Raw genomic sequence first — 22500 nt, 5'->3', positions numbered from 1 at the left:
CTTCTTAAAATGCCAAAGCTACTGAAGAAGTGGTTTTTATTTAAAAGTAACTGTTATCAAATCGAGTAATTTTCGTTCTCATAATGGATGCTGTATAACTCCAAACTCCTGCCTAAAATACGAAGGCAAATTCGTTTCAACTTGTTATGAAATCCTCGTATTTGATTTACTAATTCTAAAAAATAAGGTAACAAGAACGGTTTTCTATAAGCGGAATTTAAATACAGTAAGAAACTTTGAACCCTTCATCAATGTTCAACGGCATCTCTATTCATAATTTTATATTTTAAATTTTCGTCAGTGTTTTTATGAAAATTGATTTTGTGTCACTTCAAGGTTGTTTTTTTCAAAAAACTGGACTTAGCTAATAAGGAAGTTTAATTTTGAAAGTGTAGTTTTGACAAGTTCCTCTCAAACTACACATCCTAGCAAAATTAACCAAGTATTGCGTGGGCAAGAAGGGGGCTGGGCAGGGGTGTACGTGCTGTTACGTAACACAAGGCCACTCAAGGTTACCAAGAATACAGTGTAATTGCGTCATCAAATTTTATAGGGATAATTGAGCATTAAATTGATTTTACAAATTTTTAGGGGACACATCTTGCTTCTTCATTGTATTTTTAGAGCTTAAGGTTTTTCAGTATATTGAGGTTTCAGAATGAATGTCTTACTGGAGAAAACTTGTATGTTGAATTTGAATGCCTGATATTGGATTCAACCAGGTGTTAGGGAACAAAGTATTGTTATCACTTTGCCAGGCACTGTGGTGCATTTTGCGGGCTAAAATGAAGATTTTGGCAGGCTAAATTACATCATTTTATTTTTACTTTCTCAGTGCCTTCGAGTGATAATCATAGTAATGCAGTTTATTGTCTTGGGCCATTCTCAGAGTCATTTTAACCCTTGCTAGTGGCTTCGGGTAAAATGACTCTGAATTGGGCCCAAAATATATCTATGCCAGTGAACATAAACTTTTTTTTTTAATACTACGTTTGTTGGAGGAGTTTTGAAATTGTGGCAAGGAGGGTGAGCCAGTGTTGTGAATTGAGGGGGATTATGCTCTTCCTATTATGCAAGTGAGAAAGATTCTTGTAGTCTTTGAAATTTATGATGCTAACATTTGATCTATGTGTACAAATTCAATTGATTTTGGCTATTTAATCAAAGGACCTTATCCCTCATAAAACTCAGTGTGAAATTTGTCTTTTTGTAGGTTAAAAGTGTTGGTCCCAAACTTGTTCCATTCCTAAAAACGGTCTGTGTTTACTTTGTGGCATGGGTTCCAGAGACAGAGAAACCAACAGTTTTTGCTGCTCTCCTGAAAATTCTTCCAATCCTGAGTCTTTGTATATTTGTCAGCCTGCAAGGAATCAGTCTTGAGAGGGAACACAACTACAGCAGGAGAATCCTCTTGGGTCTCATCTTCTCAGCCATTGGTGATGTTTTTCTTGTGTGGAAAAACGCATACTTCATTCATGGCATGGCTGCATTTGGTATTGCTCACATTTTGTATATTCGAGCCTTTGGGTTCCAACCAAGAAACCCCCTTGTAGGATTACTCTGTGTCTTGCCAGGTTTGTTAGTATACTACATACTGTACCCTGGACTTGATGGAAAGCTGGTTATTCCTGTCCTGATATATGGTTTCGTGGTCACTGGTATGATGTGGCGGGCTATAACTGGTGTCCAAAACCAAATTGAAGAGAATGGATTGTGTCGCTGGACAAAGATGAGCGCATGCTTTGGGGCTGCTTTGTTTTACCTCTCAGACAATATCATTGCCATCAACAAGTTTTGTTTTCCTGTCCCTTGGGCAAGAGCTTTGATCATGACAACTTATTATGCGGGTCAAATGGGCATTGCTGTGTCAGCTTTCAACCTTGAGGAGGAGTACAACCTTAGAATGAAAAGCTGTAAAAAGTTTGAGTAGTTCCATTGCAGAAATGTCAGTTATTCTTTGTTTTCTTCTGCTTATTTAAAATACCAGTGGTTATAAAAATATATCTTCTTTTTCCTCAAAGAGGGGTTTTCATCTTGATGTATTTTCATCAAAGATTTCTATTGACACAGAAAAGACAGTCTTTTTGGTTAGACTTTTTGAGAACCATGAAACTATGAGCCTATTAGATGAGACAATTAGAACATGTTAGACCAGCTTTGCTGTTTTTTTGTTTAGGGGGGATGATAATTTATTTTTTCTAAGAGTTTTAAATACAGGGAACAGTGGTATTTATAAACTTAATAAAATTACAAAATCATGGAATATAATTTTCTATTATTGTACATTTAATTACATCAATTTTGAAATGAGTGGTGATCCTTGTCATCCAACCGGCTCTCGCATGAGCAATTTCAGTCTCCATTTGTTCTGGCCAGTAAGAATGGTGCACCACAATTAATTAGAATTCAAAGGTGGTGTAAGGAATCAATCAAACAGAGAAAGAAGGAAAGACATAAAAGAGATTCAGTGGCAAAGTTTGTATTTTAAGGTAAAGCCAGAAATGGACAAATTTGACATCATAACCAACAATTGCAAGATCCTGCATTTGAGCTTGTCAATTAAACCATAATTTCAAAATGGATGGAACAAGGTAGCAATTCGACTTTGTGTCAATTTATTTTTCCCACGTTCATTCACTATTAAGAGGTTTCAACATTTAAGGCCAAAATGTGCTTCTTTCAGGCCAGTGTAGATCACTGAAATTGACCTTCTTCTACTCAAAAGCGAGAGAAGTGGTATTTTGAGGAAAAGTCTTTTTTGATTATTTTGATGATAATCCAGTGAACCATAAACACATTTGTATATTTGTCGTTTTCGGTATTTTTTCTACGGTAAGCAGTTTGTTTTACGAGATATAATGATGTAATTTGCAGTAAATGTTGTGGACTTGAATTTGATATTACTTTCACTTTATTTAATATTTAACACATATGCAATGCAAAAGTGCTATTGCTAGTGATGAACTTTTGGCTAAAAAAATGGATGTTAATTGAAACAAAACTAATTTCTATTTGTATTCTACTGCTTTAAAGATATTAATATAAGTTTCCTGTAAATCTAATATACAAGTGAAATATATATCTCCTGGCAGAAGCAAGGTGAACTACTCAGTGAAAATTTACATATAATATATAATTACTCTTAAGAATTGAAAAGAATGCAATGGACAAGACATTCATATTTTAGGGTGCTAAGCTCATTGTAAATTGTGCAAAGTATTGCTTTAAATAAAAAGGGAAATTATTTAAGATCTGAAATAGATTTGATTCCTGGCTTATAAGTGCTCTTTTAATTTACTTGATTCCATAATTAATGTAACTATGGAACCTGTAATGTGTCAATTCAAAGCTTCAACATCCCCCCAGGCACCCCCCCCGGCACCCCCCCCTTGGGCACTTGAACTTTTGAAGATTCAAATTCCTGCCCTGGTGCCAAAATTGTGCTCAAATACCCTGTCTAAGTGCTGGATTTCATAGTCAATCTTTTTGCAAAAGACAAGATTGGTGACCTTGACTTTCTTATAGACCTTTTCTTCTGAGCCATCTGCTCACAAAAGTGAACACTTTGCCCTTAAACACCTCCATTTTCAAAGATAAAACACTTGTAACCCACTCAAAAGACTTAGGAAGTCTAGTTGACATTCCCCACCCCACCCAGGCAAGATTCAAATCTCCCAACCTCTGTGAACAGACGAAAGTCAAATGCCTGAAGGGGAAGAGATATCCCAACTTCAAATAGATCAGTGCTTAATTTGATCTATTATTGTAAACTTGGGTACATTTGCATGGCAACAAGGAATCTATTTGTAAATACATAGTTTATGTTAGAAGTAAAAGTTTTATGGTTCTGAAGCGTACTTTTGTGGCATTTGCCTCAGTATTTGGAACATATTGGTGCATAAGCTTTAGAGCTGTTGATGCATCACTTTCTTTGTTTCCTTATCATCTTCTAGTTAAAAAAAGTTGTTTTGCTGGGGTAAAAAATAAACTGGCATATGTACAAGAGAAAAATTACGTTTATTGACGGCTTCCTCTACAGAAATATGTACACATTCTATCAGGAAGTTCTTAAACATCCGAGAGGGACCAAGTAACGGGAATACAATTATTAGATAAAAACAGCAGTCACTGAGAAAGTCGTGTATTGTAAATTACAGAATGTTCTGAAAATGTGGATGAATGTGTAAACCGCGCTATAGCTCCTAAAAAGGAAAAATTAACTATCAATGAACCCATCGTTTTCACGGACGCTCATTGGGCTGAACTTTTACAGGAGAGAATATGAAAAATTATTATAGCAAGGCAAAAAACTGCTTCCTGTTGTATAATTCTGTGTATCTCCTTTAATTCCACGTCACCCAGAAACTAACGCTGCGTTGGAAAATAGCTTTATGGTGTGTTGTTGGCTTATTCATCATCATCGGATTCAGATCTGTGGAGATGCAAAGAAATGCAATGTTAATACAGCGTTATCTCAAACTCTGACAAGAAATGTTTGGGATACATCCTTGTGGGAGGATCTCAGAAGCAAGATAGGCTCATCATCACCCACTGCATTCTCCCCCCCACAAACGAGTTTGACTCAAGCGGCCTTATGACTTAACTTCTGCACTGATTGAAGTTGAGAGGGACAGAGCTGAACAATGAAATGCTACGTCAGAGGGCATGCGGTCAAAAACGCGGGCTCGAGTGTCCTAGGCCTAAAATTTAGTGAAATTAGTGGAAAATAATAAGGGCTGACTTTTAAAACCAAGGAACTCTGTTTTCGTCGAAAGCATTTTCCTATTTCCAGAGGTTTTAAGGAGAAAATTAACTTTTGAAAATTTTTAGGGGGTGTAACAAGTATTTGGAGGTTGTTCTGTAAAAGAAAATTGAGCGGCAAGGAAAACGACGCCTCGGAGCCGCAGAATAGGAAATCAACCATGCGAACGACTCAAAATCCGTGTTTCCGCGGCAAAACCTAGCGCATGCGTAAAAGTTATTCAGCTCTGTCGTTGAGAGGTTCAGTGGGGAAATTTCAATAAGAACCTCACAAATGGAGTTACTTGGTTGCGGAACATTGTTTCATTCGGTGTCCTCAGGAGGTTTGCCACCGATTGAAATATATCACTTAGCTTATCAATAATTCCTTGTAGCTCTGCGATAAAACACCCGACTAGAATGCGGAAAAAACCTTGCTTTGACAAATAAATTTAGCATCTTTCTCTATCTTAAAAAAATCAACCGATTAACTCACGAGCTAAGTAGTTTCCTGCTTTTCTTCTTGGGTGTCTCTTGACTTGTGGATGGTCCTTCTTCGCCATCAGCTCTGTCGTCGTTGTCATCAATATAATCATCAAGATCATCATCAAGATCATCATCATCCTCGTCACTTGACAGTATTCGTTTCTTGCCAGAAGAAGGTTTCTCTGCTTCGCTACTTTCCCCTTTCTTTTCCTCGTCCACATTGTCTTCCTTGTCGCTTTTCTCGCTTTTCTCGCTTTTCTCTGCATCAGATTTGTCACTTAAGTCTTCATCACTTCTCCTGATAAAAGAAAAAAAAACAGAATTAGGTAAATTCCACTTATTCAGGTTTCATTTGCTTCTATCTTATTTATTACATTCCTCGCCTTTTTCCTCGAACGTCTTTATGATGTCTCCGCCAAATGTTTTCAGACTTAGCTAAGATTGTTCATTCTCACAATAGAGAGATTTAGCACCGCGTTTACGTGAAGCGGCAAACGTCAGCTTGCCCTTTCACCCCTCACGTAAAATAGCGTGAACTTTGCTGATTCAGCTTCGCGTGAACTCACGTCATGGCGAATTTAAAGGCACCCTTGTATGACCTACAAGGAATGGTTTTGGTGACCTTTTCCATGGTCATTAACTTTTACTCTGCCGATTTCAAAGATATACTTTTGTTCAAGGGTTTTGCGGCTTTCCGAGCTACCTAAATATAAGGAAAGACCGCAGATTGCCATATGCTGCTTAGAACGATCAGGTAGATTAAAGTGTCTAGCAGCTGGTTTTGATGCGTCCTTGTCACTCCTTTCTACGTCGCGAAGCTGTTCTCGGAATCGGTCACCTAGTCGTCTTCCTGTTTCGCCGATGTATATCTTTTTGCAATTAGTGCAAGTTAAGCAATAGATGACGTTGGCGGAGGTGCACGTGAAGTGATCAGTGACTTTAATGGATCGTTTGGGTCCTGATATTTTCTCAGCGTTGTGAATGGAAGGACAAGTTTTGTATCGCGCGCGAACGCATTTAAAGGTGCCGGGTTGGTCATTAGTTCGAAATGAACTTCTGACCAAAAAATTGCCTATGTTTTTGTTGCATTCGAATGAAATGAGTGGAGGTTGCGAAAAGATAGTACCAGCCTCTGGATCGTTTTGAAGGAATTTAAAGCTTTTAAGAAAAATGGATTTAACTGAGTGGTTGTGAGGGTGAAATGTGAGAGTGAATGGGATGCGGTCGGAATTTTCCTTCTGTGACGTTTGTATTGCTGGCTGTCGATCAATAAGTTGGGTGCGGTGGTAACCCGCTTGAACGACAGAAACAGGGTAATCACGCTTTTCGAAAAACTGGCACATTGACTCTGATTTGTGGAAAAAATCAGAGTCATCACTACATGAACGACGAAGTCTTAGAAACTGAGAAAAAGGAAATGGAATACTTGACATGAGATGGATGCGAAGATGAATACAACAAGTAACTATGTGAGTCTGTTGGTTTGTAATACACACAAGTGCATAAACCGTTGCCTTCAATTGAAACTTTGATGTCTAAAAAGGATACAGAATTGTTGGAAATTTCCCAAGTATATTCAGTTTAGATCCGGGTGAAAGGAATTGACCGCGGTTATGAATGGTGTTAGATCCTTTCTGATAGAGGAGGTAGCGCCGATACAGTCGTCAATGTAGCGACCTTAGAGTTCAGGTTTGGGGCCGTTGTATTGGCTGAAAAATTGGTGTTCGACAAAAACTACAAAAAGATTGGCATAGCTGGGTCCCATTTTGGTAACCATGGCTACGCCATTGGCTTGTTTGAAAAATTTGTCCCCGAATGAAAAACAATTGAGGGTGAGCACTAGTTCAGCTAAGCGAAGTAGTGTTTCAGATTTAGGTTCCTTAACAGTACGTTGATTAAAAAAATGTTTGAGTGCCAGAAGACCTTCGCCATTAGGGATGACATTAAAAAGAGATGTAATGTCCATAATGAAAAGAAGTTTGTCTTGGCCAAGGAAATTAAAGTTTCGAAAAATTTGAAGAGCGTGTTGGCTGTTTTTGATATACGATGGTAAAGTTCTGACGATGGGAGCCATAATTTTGTCTACATAGCCGGAAATAAGTTCGGTAAAGCAACTGCAAGCCGAGACAATGGGCTGACCTGGGTTGTTAGGTTTGTGAAAATTAGGTAAAAAGTAAATACAAGAAGCGAAACAGATTACTTTCACGTGGAAACGGCAAAGCGCGACCAGCAAACGTGAAAAAATGGTGGGAAAATAAGGTCACGAGGGCACTATTGCCGTTCACGTTTCCCGTAAACGCGGTGCTAAATCACTCTAATGTATTGATTGCATCGCTAAAATATGCCTTCCTCTGAATGCCGTTTGCTCACTGTTCATCACTTTTCGCGACTCAACCACAAAATCCTGACTTTTTAAATCCAGAATGAAAATTATAAATTTCATGACTTTCTCGCTCTTAAATGACCTTCAAGAACCCTGTTACAGGGCTCGACAGTAACTTTTCAACTTACTAGCCAAATGAATAGTCACACCTTAGATGTTAAAACAATTTCAGTTTGTTTACCAGCCAACCTGGCTAATGGAAATCGAGAAACACTAACCAAAACTGAATTTCTACTGGTCTGTGGCTAGTTGGCTACCGTTAGTGTCGAGACCCGCTACTAAACGCCCTTTTTTACAGCGCTCTAAGCTCGATTTTTCAAAAATTCGCCGTTGAGCGACCTTCAATTGTAAAATGGTCGCCATAAAAAAATTTAGTCGTCCCCCCTTCCCCCCTCGCCTAAAAAAAAAAAAAAAAAAAACAGAACGGGAGGACACTTCATGATACATTACACGATGAGCTAATGCGCCGAACGGCACGTTTTATCACTTAGGTTTGCTACTGTAAGAGAAAGAAAGGGAAGAGGCTGTCTAGTATCAAAAACGATTTACTTCAACATTACAAAGCTGCTGAGACCGTGCAACATTGCCAATTGCCCCTTCAAATCGATCGAATTTGCCATTTTTTTACACAGTCGAGTTTCTGAACGACGAGAGGGGAAAAGAGAAACGCAGGTGATGCCACCGCTTGTACTATTGATTAAATTCGTCCAATTGTTGATAATTTTTCAAGTAAGTTTCTCTTTAAATCTTTTGGTCGCCAATTGGCAACTTTCGCCAGAATTTTAGTCGCCAAATATCTTTTTCACTCGCCATGGCGACCAAACTGGTCGCAGCTTAGAGCGCTGTTTTATCAAGAATAGTCATCGAGGACCCGAACTTGTTTACAGACGTTCTTTCATGACGAGATTTAGCGTCACCATGAAACTTAACGCGAAAGGGACCACTAATCCTTGCTTACAAGAGTAGAGAATTTGAAAGGTATTATAATCAGTAATAACAGGTAACCAAGATTAGTTAGCAGATGGTGTAAACAGTAAATAATTCCTACTCGCACAACATGGCAAAAATTTAAACACAGTTGAAGCTTTATGTGACCAGCTTACTAGGGACTGCCTTTTCTCGTTCATCCCATCTCCCTCTCTTCAACGTGTGACGAGGTTTGCAACATACACTAACACAGAAGTTAAACTGGAGAGACGCTGCCTCAACAACTCACACAGAGCTAAAGTGGAATGACGCTCACACAGAGTTAAAGTGGAGTGACGCTCACACAGAGTTAAAGTGGAGTGACGCTCACACAGAGTTAAAGTGGAGTGACGCTCACACAGAGTTAAAGTGGTGAGACGCTGCCTCAACAACTCACACAGAGTTAAACTGGAGAGATGCTGCCTCAACAACTCACACAGAGTTAAAGAGGAGAAACGCTGCCTCAACAACTCAGACGGAGTTAAACTGGAGAGACGCTTCCTCAACAAATTACACAGAGTTAAACTAAAGAGACGCTGTCTCAATGACTTTGGTTGAAATTGCACTTTGTAAGGAACGCGGTATGACATTTTTAGCCAATAAATATTGATCGAAACAGACCAATCACGACCGACTTACGTCACTTGAGTCTTAAAGCCAATAACATCACGGCAAAACCAACCGAACATTTTACATGAACTGGAATAAGAACATTCTACTGACAACAATCATTCACTTGAATCTGATGATGACTTCCGCACAGGTTGTCGAAACGTCAGTCACCACCACCGACAACAGTCCTTCTCAGGACTACACTCACCCGGACGATCAGACTACACCTTCACAAATATTGAGTTATGTACTCACACATCGGCGATCTTCAATTTCTCTGTATCAGAATCAGACGAATCCTCAGATGATGACACGAATGCCTTCGACTTGATTTTCTGCCTTTGTTTCGATCCCAACCTTTCGTCACCAGATTTCGGTTCTTTCGGTGGTTTTCCTTTGGGCTTACGAGCTCTGTTAAAAGACAAATATAAATGTCATCTGATGGCCCAGTATAGGGCTTTACTTGAGTCATATGACCCAGCTTTGTCACGCAGTTAAGAGATCAGTCCCCACAAAGTCAAACTGTTTTCAGCACATGTAAACTGGAGTTGACTTCAAGAAACCCCTACATGACGATACAAACATCAAAGCATAAAAAAAGGTTACAAAGGCACATACAATGTACTGGAGTAATTGAGACGACTAAAGCAAGTTTATACAAACATTCTACCATGCTCTACCACGAACCTCTTTTTCTTGGGCGCATTTTCGTCTCCCTCTTCTTGAACTCGCTTTCTTCGCCTACAAAATGACTTATACATTTATTGATACAAGCCGGGAACAAGAAGAACAAAAGACACCTCAAAATAACTTTCAAACCAACCTTTTTTTCTCTTTTTTATCTTTCTTGACTTTTGATTTCTTCACCTCGTTTCCTTCCTCGTTCACATCAACACCATCGTCATCATCACTTTCTTCGTCGTTGCTGGCCACGAAATCGTCAGCCGTCTTTTTCTGCAAAAGACCAAAAGACGAAAACTAAAACGAGGAAAGGCTAACAAAGTAAACACGAATCAAATTAAAATCAAGGCCATGGGGCAAAGTAAAAAGTATACAGCTGGTACTTAAAACTGTTTGAGGACCATTTGGCAGCGTACTTTTATGCTTCATTTGATTTCTCTTCGAATGGAACAAAATCTCGCTCGTGGAAAATCAGTTAGCCTCTCAAAGTCAGCCCATGCAGTAGCAAAGTTCAAGTGATAGAAGTTAAATGGCATAAAATACGACAAAGAGTTCTGAGAGGGTTTTGTAATTGGCTAAGAACCGAACTGATAGATATCAGACCGTACAAGCTTTTCTCAAATAATAAATAGTCGTTCAAATTGGAAACCTAACACAAAGATGTCAAAAAGCGCTTTTAAGTATCAGTGTATTAGTTAACAATAGTTATCAACCAGAAACAAACTGTCATGAAAGCTGGCAATACTTGTGGTTGTTTTCAGCCAGAAACTAAATAACATCGGTAGTGCTCACTGGAAACGTTACGCAGCAAATGAACAAAGCTTTACCTTTCTTCCTCTTGAGGCCTTCTCCTTTGGAGCTTGTTCTTCTGGCACAAATACGAGCAAGTTTTTGGTCGCTTCTCGAAACTGCTGACGTTTTTCCAGGAGTTCTTTCTCCTGCTGCTCTCGCTGTTCCCTTCGAATTTTCTGTAGAGGACGCAAAGGCATAGAGCTTTTTGAGCAACAAACCACTCAACTTTCGACGCCTGACTCTTTGGACAATCCTGATTCTACCAGGATGCAAACAATTCTTGCGTGACGTTAACCAGGGGCGCCACAGTTAGAGTTTAGCGCCAACTTACTGTTCGAATTTTAAAATCCCTCCGCCGGTAATTTCGCTTGAGGAGACGGTTAGCATTTGGATCGCGCTTACATAATGCAGGATGCAGAATGAAGCGTTTTGGATTGAGTGTGGTAAACCACAACCGATGTAACCACAACGGCCGATAAGAAACCAAGATGAACCTGCCTAAGGCGCGAAAAACACACGTGACCAAGTCACGAATGGCTCAAATTTTGAACACGATTGGTTGAAAAAAATGGAGATAACTTTATAGACCACTGAAAGCCTAGCTAGGAAAAACAAATCCAAACCCAGATTACTTTCAACACTCGTTTCAAAATAGCTCTCCTGTAGTGCGGTAAATTGTTTTCAAAACAGAGGTTGGCCTACAGGGTATCCAAATCTTATTGAACTAAGCTATTGATCATACTTCCTCTTCTTCTTTCTTCTTCCTGATCAATTCTTTCTCTTCTTCCTGTCTTCGCCGTGTTTCCTGTTCTTCCTCGTCAACTTTTCGGGCGCGCGCCACATGGTACTGCGCCTGGCTCAGTAAATCACTGGTATGCCTGTGCCGAATAAATGACGCACTTTAAAGTTAGTTACATACTGGTATGCCTGTGGAAGCATGGAATTAGCTTTTTGCGTTCCTATACACATATTTTAGGAGTTTTAGCTGCACGATGAGTATTACTGTTCATCTCAGTAACTCTGAGGAATAAAACGCGACAGTGACCACAACGGACCAATCATGACCAGTCATAATTCCAATTCATTCCATAACGAAGACGAACAGTAAACACCCTAAATGTCGCGATCAATAATACCCTAAAGTGTTTCTATAAAATGAGACAAACGATTACAGTTTCGTTAATTTAAGACGCCTTTGTGTCTACTAGCGTATAACACAGCGTACACCTGTATTAAGAAAAGCCGTTTTAAACTGTTCTTCTTGTTCACAAGAACAACAATCTTTGCGTTCTTGTTTACATTGCTTATGGTAGATGGATAAAAATTGGCACATGCCACACGGGCAAATGGTGCTTTTCGCGCGCTCTGAATGGTCAGCTCCGAAGTGATTAGTAAGTTCTATTCATTTTTGGGCAGCCGAAGAGACTACCGCATATTGACAGAGCTAAAGTTTTTTTTTTGTTTCCTCTGTGGTGTGTACTGAAACAATTATTCACTTTGGTGTCAGTAAAAGTGGTGGAAACTAATCTCCACTGCGGTGAATAATTATTAATTATTTTCCTGTGACTTCAAAAGCTCTTCGTTAACCAAAGAAAAACCAACTTATTACCTGGACTCGGTCCCAGCCCAACTTAGGTCAAACTTCAGGCGATCTCCATGATGGCTTAACCACGTAAAATTTCTGAAACCAAAAAGACAAAACCACTCATATTTAGTGTCATTTCGTTCTCCTAAAAACGACATGGTTTACAACGGTAAATTGTTGTAAAAAGGGACGTAATCGAAAATTCACAACTAAAGATCAACACAGTTTTGGAAACACAACCAGAAGCCTCACTAATAATTTCGAATGGTTTCAGTTTCGGGTTTTCACAGTCATAACCCGAATACAAATATTTAATTCGTCCTCTGTCAGGGAAAGTGAAACTCTCTTTCAAAACTTTTCTGCACTAACTCTTTAATTCCTTCAGGGGACCAAGACAGAATTTCTCCACAAAACATCAACATAATATCAAGAAGACAAGTGATGAGAACAAAGAAAAATATCAATTAGGGGATCATTAGTTGATCCAATACCAAACTCTCCGAACTGTCATCATTAGATATGTATGGCAGACAGCAAGGGGAATAACTAATATTATTATCCAACTACACTCCTTAGAGTACAAATAACGCCATAGACGAGTACAAATATCACGCGGTATTTGTACTCCAGAGAACCGGTTAGACAGGTTTTCTCGCATCGTGCAAGCGAAGAATTGGATTGTAGTTACGAAAAAAAAGAAAATGGCGGACAATTTGAATCATATTTCCGACGACGAAGAGTCAGAATGGCTGGCAAATATAGATCCAAGTTTATTAGATGAATCGAACAAAGAAAAACAGTTAGACAACCAGGAAATTTCTTCATTTATTGAAGAAAATAGAAACAGCAACACGACAACGCGCCAATTCCGTTCCGCTTCGCATACTTCTGTCACGCACTCTCCAAAAATAAATATCCGCGAAATTCGCCCGCACTGAAATAACAATTTGGCGTGTTGGATAATAAATAACTTATTAGAAGTTTTGTTGTATAGTATCACCGAGTATTTTTATTCGTTATTTGTATTTTGACGGGCTCGTCAAAGTACGGCACAACTCATAAAAATACTCAGCGATACTACACAACAAAACGTCTAATAAGACATATACATCTTGTAGTGAAAGGGAAAAAAATTATTTACAATTGTCCGATCACGACCACTAACGATCACTGAGGTTCCTTTAACCGAGATACTTTCAGCTGTGTAAACAGTTCAGAGAAATACAATATGGATATTATTCCCTGGTAATTTCACAGGAAGCGCCAAGAACGACATTACATAATTTCACGGTGTGCCTCATTCGCAACAAAGATCACTTTGACTAAAAGAAGCTCTTCAATACCTCTGCGCCTGCTCCAGTTCTCTGACTGCACCGAGCACGACTTTAAGGGAACTCTTTTCGGCTTTCAAAATGGCTGTTGCTAGACGCTGTTGTACCAACGAAATGTTGAACAACAGAATAGTGTCATTAGGAGCCACGTGACGAGCCTATTGATAAACAAAGAAGATAAAGAAATTTGATCAAAGATGACAAGACAAAAACAAAACCAAATAACGAACCTCCCTAATAGGTTCAATTGGAGTAATCACACGAACCACCAGACTGTAGTGTTAGGAGTAGTCACACAGACCACCCAGGTTTCATCAGAATATGGTGTTAGGAGTAGTCACACAGACCACCCAGGTTTCATCAGAATATGGTGTTAGGAGTAGTCACACAGATCAAATAGGTTTCATCGGACTAAAGGTGTTAGGAGTCCTGCACACAGCAATCCACACTGTACAGTAAACAGTCAAGATTTAACTAGCCGCCCCAACTCCCTCGAATTCTACACCACCACATATACCGTGTATCACCTGTCTCTTTCTATTCTAGGTGGCTCTTGACACAAGTGACTTTTACATCATCTTTTTCAATAAATTACTTGGCTTTTCTATTCATAGCTTTTCTCTAAGATTGAATTGATCATTTTAGCTTAAGTCTTAATTATTAACAGTGATTTAAATAACCTGAGTGAATTACATGCAACGTACACGTGTAAATGTGTTAATGGTGCATGTTAAAAATCACTTACCGTAATTGAATATAAATACCAAGTGAAAGTACTAGTTCGTGTTTTTCGATAGACTGGTTACAAAAGAGAATTTTGTTTACAGACTAAAGATAAGTAGCGCAAGAAAAAAAAGTACCGAAACTATATGTAGCTTCAAACAAACGGATCTAAGCAAGTCTCCTATACAATTAATAAAGGTAGACCCATTTGTCTTGCGTATCGCGTGGTTCTAAGAGTAAAACAAAAAGTTTGCATGAAGGGAAACAGTAGACTGTCAGCAACAAAATAACGTACCTTGAGTAAAATCTGCTTGCATTCTTTTAGTTTTCCTGCTTTGAAGTAGGCACGAGCCAGGTACAACAACACCTCAACATTATGATGTTTGAAAAACTTCCGCAGACAATTTTCGTACTGTATACAACAGAACACAGAACATATTACCTCCTGACTAAAGTATATCCAAAGGAAGAAGTATTTTACTTTGCTTCCTTATTTTCCTGCACTCTACATCTACACCTGCTTTCAGATAAGTTTGCATGGAAAAAATCAAAAAGAAAATATGAAAAAAGAAAAAAGGAAAACGCAAATGTGGAAAAAGAAAAAAGCAATAAGCACGAAAGGAAAAAGAAAATAGGGTAAAGAAAAAAAGGCAAAGTAGGCATTGATCAGGCAAATCTCACTTTCTCTCTTAGATACTATCAATGTTTGAAAATCAGCCGAGGAAATAAGAAAGGAGAGGTGCCTCAGATATTTCAAATAAAGCCAATGTTTGAAAATCAGCCAAGGAAATAAGAAAGGAGAGGTGCCTCAGATATTTCAAATAATGTCAATTCGCAGCCTGGCACAGGCTGTTTGTTTCTTGTTTTCCCGACCTTAGGACAGGCCCCATGTTTCACGTTTCCCGTTCCTGGACTCAGAAGCAAGTTCTTGCCACGGTTGGCACAATTAACTCCAGGCGTTCTTTACAATCATTAATGAAATTTGTGAAAGCAATTTGAGTGCAATTCTCACCATCTGAATGGCAGCCACATACTGCTTTTGCTCAACATAAATATGCGCCAGGTTCAGCCACACATCGGGGATGTCGGCGGTTGCTTCACGAACCTGAAATGCATTTTGAAATCGTCATAAAATAAAGTTGCTCAACAGACAAACTGACAGACATACTTGTATTTGCTTGCACCTCTCACGCTTATAACAAAAAATAATAATTTTGAAATAAACAAGAGTCGTTGTAGTGCTTTTTACCTGCGAAAAGACATCCCGTGCTTCCCTCAGAAAGCTCTTGTGTGCCAGAATACAGCCTGAAAAACGAGTTAAACAAGTTAAGATTAGCGAAGAAATAAACACTGACGCTGTTCTCTATTGTCGCTATAAATTTATTTCAATATCTAATACAGATGTCATTGTAGATATAGGGAACTGGCAAATAACTCACCGATGCCGTTGGCTGCATACAGATTCCTAGCATCATTTCTCAACACCTGCTTGTAAAGAGCCAGTGCCCTGTCCTGATGTCTCTTTTCCTTGGCCTTATCGCGCGTGGGTGTGTGCAGAGTCTGAAGCCATACATTTCCGAGCGCCAACAACGAGTATGCATCATTTGCTGTGGATGGCTGTTTAAGAATACGCTCAAACTTCTTTTGACCAGGGCCCCATTCTTGCTTGGCCAGGTGAAGATTACCGATAAGGGACCAGGCGTCTGGGTGGTCCTGTAAGGTGCACATTGAAGCAATGGAAATGAATATATGAGTTTTTTTGGACAACTATTTTTGGTGTTACGTGCACAATGTGAAAAACGTTAAGTCTGAATATCAGTATGTCTGATGACACGTGTGCTTACCTGATTAATCTGGAGAGCCTCTTTGAACCAATCAGAAGCCTCGTAAATTTGACCTCTGTCACGTGCCATGCAACCTAACCTGAGATAACCTGCCAACAAAAAAAAAAGAGAACACAAATTGTTTTTTGGGCAACTTCCACGGCTCGACACTAACTTTTCAACTTACTAGCCATGTGGTGACAAATAAGATGTTACAACAATTTCAGTTTGTCTACTGACCAAACTGACTAAACTGACCGGTGCAAATCGAAAACCACTGGCCAAAACTGAATTTCTACTGGTCTGTGGCTAGTTGGTTGCCGTCAGTGTCGAACCCTGAACTTCGCAAACTACACTACTACTCAAATGTGATTGATGCTCCCTCAAAACTTAATCAACTTTCCTCGAATCTCGAAAACCTCGAGGATAGAGGCTCGAGTCGAGTCGTGTTCCGAGCCGTTCAAGTCGAGTTTCAAACCGGTCGAGACGGAAAAACAAAGGAATTTCGGCGATTAATTTTTTTTTTCTACACAACTTTAATTTGTACTCGTGTTACAACTTTGCACTCGTGTTACATGAAAAATGCACTTGATTTTAGCCAATCAGAAGCGCGTAATTTTCTCGTGTATATAATTACAGGGCTTTTTGAAATGCTCGAAGCCAATTCAAAATGAGCAAATTAAACCTTGAATATGAAATGTGAACAAAGAGCAAGAAAAGATAATATAGCAAAACCTGGTAAATGATTCAAGGATTTCAGGCCCCCTCTAAGGTTACAGTTAAGATACCAACGCTTCATTTTGATGTGAATTGCATCCTTTAACGAGAAACACTGGGGAAACATATTGCTCAACCATGATGGGAATATACTGCACTTTGTATTATTCTACGTCAGTTCTAAGATTTTGGTGTAACACATCTATTTTAAAACAATTGTCCCTCTTCCAGTAATTCTTTCAATTCTCAATGCCTACCTACTTAACAGTGTACAGATGTTGCAAGGAGAAGTAACATTCTGATCACTTTTCAGAGTTGAAGATTAAAATCACCAATCTACTTACAATCCACATAGTTAGGATGTTCCCTGAGGATGTTCTTGTACAGAGCCTCAGCTTTGTCAAACTCACACAAAGACTCGTGGAGGCGGGACAAGTTATACGTTGTTGTGACAGAGATCGCATTGTAGTAACTTTCATCAGCTTGGCTCTCTTGTTTGCATCGATCAAGAGATGACTCATAGAACCTCTGCAGAGACAAAGCTATTGAATTAGTGAACAGCTTAACAACTGCAGTGAGGGAGATGTGGTGGCTTATTTGGTTAGTAGATGGTCGTTGGATTGAGAGGTCAGGAGTTGAGTCCTTGGTTGGGTACTGTGTTGTCTTCTTGGACAAAACACCTAAATCCCACGATGCTTCTTTTCGCCCAGTAGTATAATTAGGAAACAAAACTGTGAAAAAAAATATTGTTGAATAGCTGAAGGGTGTCTGCAAAGGACCACCAACCGTCATTACTCCTTATCGCCCCTAGTTATGGAAAAGGGGATAAACCCTAACAGTGATGGCTCAATAGTCTTGGGTAAAGACTTGAACTTTTTTCACAGTTGCATAAAACTCTTAACTGCTAGGCCAGGAAATTCAAATTCACTGTGTTCCATACCTGCTTGTAGTTTCCTCGCGTTCTGTTTTGTATTTTCAAATAATGTCGCAGGTTCTGTGATTTTGTCTAACTTTATTGTACATAATAATTTTTATATACATGTGGCTGGTTTTAGACTAACATGCAGCCAAACTGGTACTGAGGCTAAAGCACGCCTGTGCGTCAGACAAGTTTTTTGCATTTCATGCCCATAATGTTTGTTCGGATTAGTAATTTGCAGTTGAGCCAAAAATCTCTTTGTCTAATCTTTCATATTGAGGTTAGTACTGAGAATAACTCAGCAAAATGTGTAGGATCTATAGAACAAGTAGCCTCCATTGCAGCCGTTGTTTCATGTCAATCTAATCCTGAAATACAATCTTCTGTGTTAAACTGACGACTACAGACTACAGAAAAAGTTTTCTTTCTTTTTTTTTTTTTTCGGAAAAAACATCAACAAGAAAATTTTAATTTGGGAAATCATTTACACTCGTCTTGTTTTGTCTGGATCTGTTGACAAAATCAGACGTGGATTGAAATTATATAACAACCAATTACCTAAAAAAATCATTAGCTTTTATAAAACGAGCAGATTAAAACTAACCTTTGCTTCATTCAAATTTCCCAGTCTAAAATGCAGTGCTCCAACATTGTTCAAAATCTCTGGAGGTACATCAGCTTTCACTTTTTCTTTGAGAAGCCGGGATGCTGTACCGTATGCTTGCAAGGCAGCCTAAAATCATTTAGTGGAAGTAATATCATTCTAACTTAAAAAATGGTCAAAATCTTTGGGTTCTAGGTAACAGATTAAAGTTGCACTCATCCTACAGCTGAGTTCAGGGCCTGATTCAATGCATGAAACCAAATGGTTGGGGTTTCCTGACAAAAATTCTGATCTAAACTTTTTCGGGAAAATATATGTAATTTGCAGCTGTTAATTTTTCCAGTATCCAAGTTCTATAATTACAGTATGAATATTCATGAAAAACTATAACACTTTGCTATTGCCAAGTCATAATTTCAAAGATACTCAACATGCAACTCTCTTGTTAACTGCTTAACTTAAAAGTTTGCAAGCTCAAGTGAGTAATTCTCTATTCTGGCTCCTTTACATTGCATTGTAAACAGTAAAGATTATTGTCCCCCAGCTACTAAGTTAAAGTTTTTTCATTGCCGATTTGCTGGATAATGTAGTGAAACTGTTGGGAAATCCCACATACATATATCAATCAACTCTACTGGTACATTACAGGAAACAGCAGAGCCCTTCCCATACACTGTTCTCTTTCAACTAACCTGCACATCTGTCTGCTCTAAGATTCCAGCCAATTCAATCCATGCTTCAACATCATCAGGATATTGTTCTGTTACTTTCTTGAGATGATTCTGTAAAGCATAAAGGAGATTATCATAATAATAAACAGCATTCCCATGTACAATGAAAATGCTCATCACAATATACTACTTGGTATACATGCAACTGAAATGAACTTGTAATTAAAACAAAAAACATTATCATGAAGCAAGATACTGTAACAGTAGAAATGGAAGGGCCATAATTACCGTAAATTTGTGGGTTTTATATTTTCTAGGTCATTAATGTTTTCAACACTTTAACTACCAAGATCTGATTGTTAATTCTCCCCTCTAACTGCTGCTCATTTCCTTGGAAAAAAGTTACAAGAATTTTTGGTTTTAGATCAAGATAACAATTTCAACCTGATCAATCTGAGTATTCTTGTCATCTGTTTGTTGGTTAACATATGGATATTATAGGGAGAAGTTAAATGTAAATCTCTTCTGGGAATTAAAGGGTTAAGTCCAAAGATCCAATCAGTAGTTCTCCCTAATGTTTGCCGTACAGGTCCTTGTAAATTAGACAAGGGAATTTGGTATTACTTTGACATGACATCCTCTAGCTGATTAGCTTGTCTATTCTCACAGCTGGTTTGCAAGGTAACATATTGGGATCACAGGGAGAAATTACAAGTGACTCTTTTGTGAGGGTTTAAGGCTTAAGTGTGTCATTTTAGGAAAGTTTCGTTTTTCATTCATTTGTAAACACACATGTATCAGAGGACTTACCTGTGTGAAAAAATAAACTACAAAAATATATGTACTGTTAAGATATAATATCATATGCAAAACAACTTCTACAGTACATTTGACAGTTGACAAATTAACAAAGTTATACTTGCCTTGGCTGTCTCTCTTTTCTCCAGATCTGTTGATGTGCTGTACAGAGAGCCCAGGATTTTAAGAGTCTCATAATTTCCTGGTGTGGCTTTAAGAACTTTCTCAAAACATTGTGCAGCCTGTAAGGTGAGTTACATTTTACAATATTTGTGTGAAAAGGAAGTGTCTAAAGGTCTAAGTAAGGCTTTTTCACCTCTTTTTGTTTATCAGCATAATCATCAATTCACTGGCGTCTTACCCCAGCAATGGCGACTGAGAAATATTTTAACATTTATTGTCTTTCATTTTGAACCTTTTTACTACATTTTTTACCTTCATGAGACAACAGGGTTTAATTTCTTAATCAGGAGAGATTGCATTCAAGGAAGACTTGAAAAAGTTTTTATAGGGAAATTTATTCCTGGATGTTTTTGAGTCATCATTGTGCCAAAAGCAAGAGTAGCTTAGGTTGATTAATTATCAATGATTTAATTATAGCCACAATAAATAGCATAGCTGTAAGCTGGTTCTATAAGTAGCACCTTTACAATGAGGTAATCAAATCTGCCACAAAAAATGAATTTTTCTGGCATTTGAAATGATCGCAAGGATGCAGTGGTATTTCAACATTCTGTGTTTAATCTGTTAATGTTGGCAAATAAAGACAACATTCTTTTATGTCTGCCCACACGCTCATACAGGTGTCCGCCCACACGCTCATACAGGTGTCTGCCCACACGCTCATACAGGTGTCTGCCCACATGCTCATACAGGTGTCCACCCACACGCTCATCCAGGTGTCCACTCACACGCTCATACAGGTGTCCACATGCATGGCTGACATGCTCTGCATCACAGTTTACATTTTAATTTACAGTATCTATTACAAGACAAGTCTATGACCAGACGCAAACTAGTCTTGATAGACAAACCATAGGTCCCATCTCCTGCAGGGTTAGGGGTAGGAGATGTTAATTTCCCATGCATGAGATTACTGTATAGTGGATGTCCTCCCCTGGGATGGGATGGGGTTGGGTTTCCAGGGTGTAGAAACCTAGTAGGCGACTCAGAGTCCTATTGTTTCTACACCTACCTTATGGTAAATCTCTAAATAAAAATAAAAATAGAAAACGTCTTGAAAGACACATCTCATTTCTCTCAAGAACCGCCTTGTTTCTCTCGAGACACTTCTCATTTCATACATATACCAAGAAATAAAAAACATACTACTAAAAACAGTAAAACATACATGTATATTAAATAACACATCACTGGTTGCTTTTTTTTTTTTAGCAAGTGATCCCAAGGACCAGTTTATTCACAAAAAAATTTGTTTAGTTTCAGTGGCAACTCACATTGTTCATGTCTCCTCTGGCAATATACATTTGTCCAAGACCAAAATGAGGTAGAATAAAGTTCGGTGAAGCAAATTGTGTAGCCTGGTAGTAGAACTGGAATGCCTGGTCATAGTCATTCTATAATAAAAGCACACATACAAATATAGTTAAGAGTTCGAACTAATTTTGAAAATAATTTAATTTCCTGAGGCTAGCATGGTCAAAATCTGATCTAGAGACTGTGTGAGTTTGTTTTAATAAACGAATACTCTTACTGCTTCCTGTGATATTTCATACAAACAAATTAAAAAACAGCAAAGATGGAGTAATTCAACATTCAAAAGGTAATGATGGCCAAATTGATGAAGAAGATGATAATGCACTGCAAATGAACAATAGTCTGGAGTCTTTGGAGAGGAGGGTGGCAAAATCTGACATTCTACTAAACAAGCCTCACTTTTTTTTAACTCATGTTATTAACATACTGAATAATCTTACATCTCTGTCACAACAAGTAAAACCTTGGCCTTGTTTAAGCACTCAGGAACTAACAGAGAACAGTAAAATGGACTATTTGAACAACTGGGCAGAATTTTTCAAGCCTTGAGATCTCCACTTAACAACTCATTTAAAGCATCAATAAATGATATGTACATATACAGTGAAGGAACAAATTTAATTCCTATGTAGGTAACCAGATCTGATAAGCCTACAGGATTATACCTTTATCAAGACCAAAGTTACCCAGCCATCAAGCACATGTACACTGCAACCAAGTCAACAAAAATTGGAAAGGAGAGTGTTAATTATTCAAGCAAGCATCATTATACCTGAACATGAAAGACTCTTGCTCTTTGATAGCAACTCTCTGCCTGCATAGCTTCAACCTCTGTTCCATGAAAAGCATGTAAAGCTAAGTGCTGAACCTTATTGTATTCCTGCAGGAAAGAAAAAAAAAAAACAAGAGATGCAATTTTAAAAGGTGATCATATCTGTAGTAATGGTCAGCATTTAGAACCCCTGAGGAAATGTACTTCTGGTGGACTCATGTTAATTAACAAAAAAAAAAAGATAAGCTTGGGCAGCTATGAAAGCCAGGCTCATGGGTTAATCTGGTGGAAAGGTTGTTGGGTAACCTGCTTGAAGTACAGTATACCCACCCAGGGGGAGTGTCTATGGTATCCAACAATCTGAATGACTACATGAAAGTAAAATCCAAGGAATAACCTT

At 38.4% G+C, this 22500-nt stretch overlaps 2 protein-coding genes and 1 pseudogene across 2 annotated transcripts in view; 1 reads left to right on the top strand and 2 right to left on the bottom strand.

Moving 5' to 3' along the window:
• The window catches only part of LOC111339141 (lysoplasmalogenase TMEM86A), a 2476-nt gene extending 538 nt beyond the window's left edge, over nt 1–1938 (top strand). Inside the window, exon 2 of the mRNA XM_022945730.2 lies at nt 1214–1938. Coding sequence (XP_022801465.2) covers nt 1214–1930 — 717 coding nt within the window. The 3' untranslated portion in view covers nt 1931–1938. The remainder of the gene's footprint in view (nt 1–1213) is intronic.
• A 2229-nt stretch (nt 1939–4167) lies between these two features.
• LOC111339140 (RNA polymerase-associated protein CTR9 homolog) overlaps nt 4168–22500 on the bottom strand; it is a 32104-nt gene continuing 13771 nt past the window's right edge. The window contains exons 12-31 of the mRNA XM_022945729.2: nt 22101–22208; nt 21289–21408; nt 19957–20073; nt 19055–19144; nt 18363–18491; nt 17184–17367; nt 16144–16232; nt 15739–16012; nt 15549–15604; nt 15312–15404; nt 14595–14711; nt 13589–13734; nt 12270–12341; nt 11403–11538; nt 10696–10836; nt 10011–10141; nt 9875–9928; nt 9443–9598; nt 5237–5524; nt 4168–4432 (exon numbers count right to left, since the gene is read on the bottom strand). Coding sequence (XP_022801464.2) covers nt 4408–4432; nt 5237–5524; nt 9443–9598; nt 9875–9928; nt 10011–10141; nt 10696–10836; nt 11403–11538; nt 12270–12341; nt 13589–13734; nt 14595–14711; nt 15312–15404; nt 15549–15604; nt 15739–16012; nt 16144–16232; nt 17184–17367; nt 18363–18491; nt 19055–19144; nt 19957–20073; nt 21289–21408; nt 22101–22208 — 2526 coding nt within the window. The 3' untranslated portion in view covers nt 4168–4407. The remainder of the gene's footprint in view (nt 4433–5236; nt 5525–9442; nt 9599–9874; nt 9929–10010; nt 10142–10695; nt 10837–11402; nt 11539–12269; nt 12342–13588; nt 13735–14594; nt 14712–15311; nt 15405–15548; nt 15605–15738; nt 16013–16143; nt 16233–17183; nt 17368–18362; nt 18492–19054; nt 19145–19956; nt 20074–21288; nt 21409–22100; nt 22209–22500) is intronic.
• LOC148721932 (uncharacterized) lies at nt 5699–9165 on the bottom strand (annotated as a pseudogene).

The sequence above is a fragment of the Stylophora pistillata genome, chromosome 10 (genome assembly GCF_964205215.1).
Source record: "Stylophora pistillata chromosome 10, jaStyPist1.2, whole genome shotgun sequence".
NCBI lineage: Eukaryota > Metazoa > Cnidaria > Anthozoa > Scleractinia > Pocilloporidae > Stylophora > Stylophora pistillata.
Note: the sequence above shows the minus strand (reverse complement) of the source record. Positions and strands in the feature narration are given on the sequence as shown.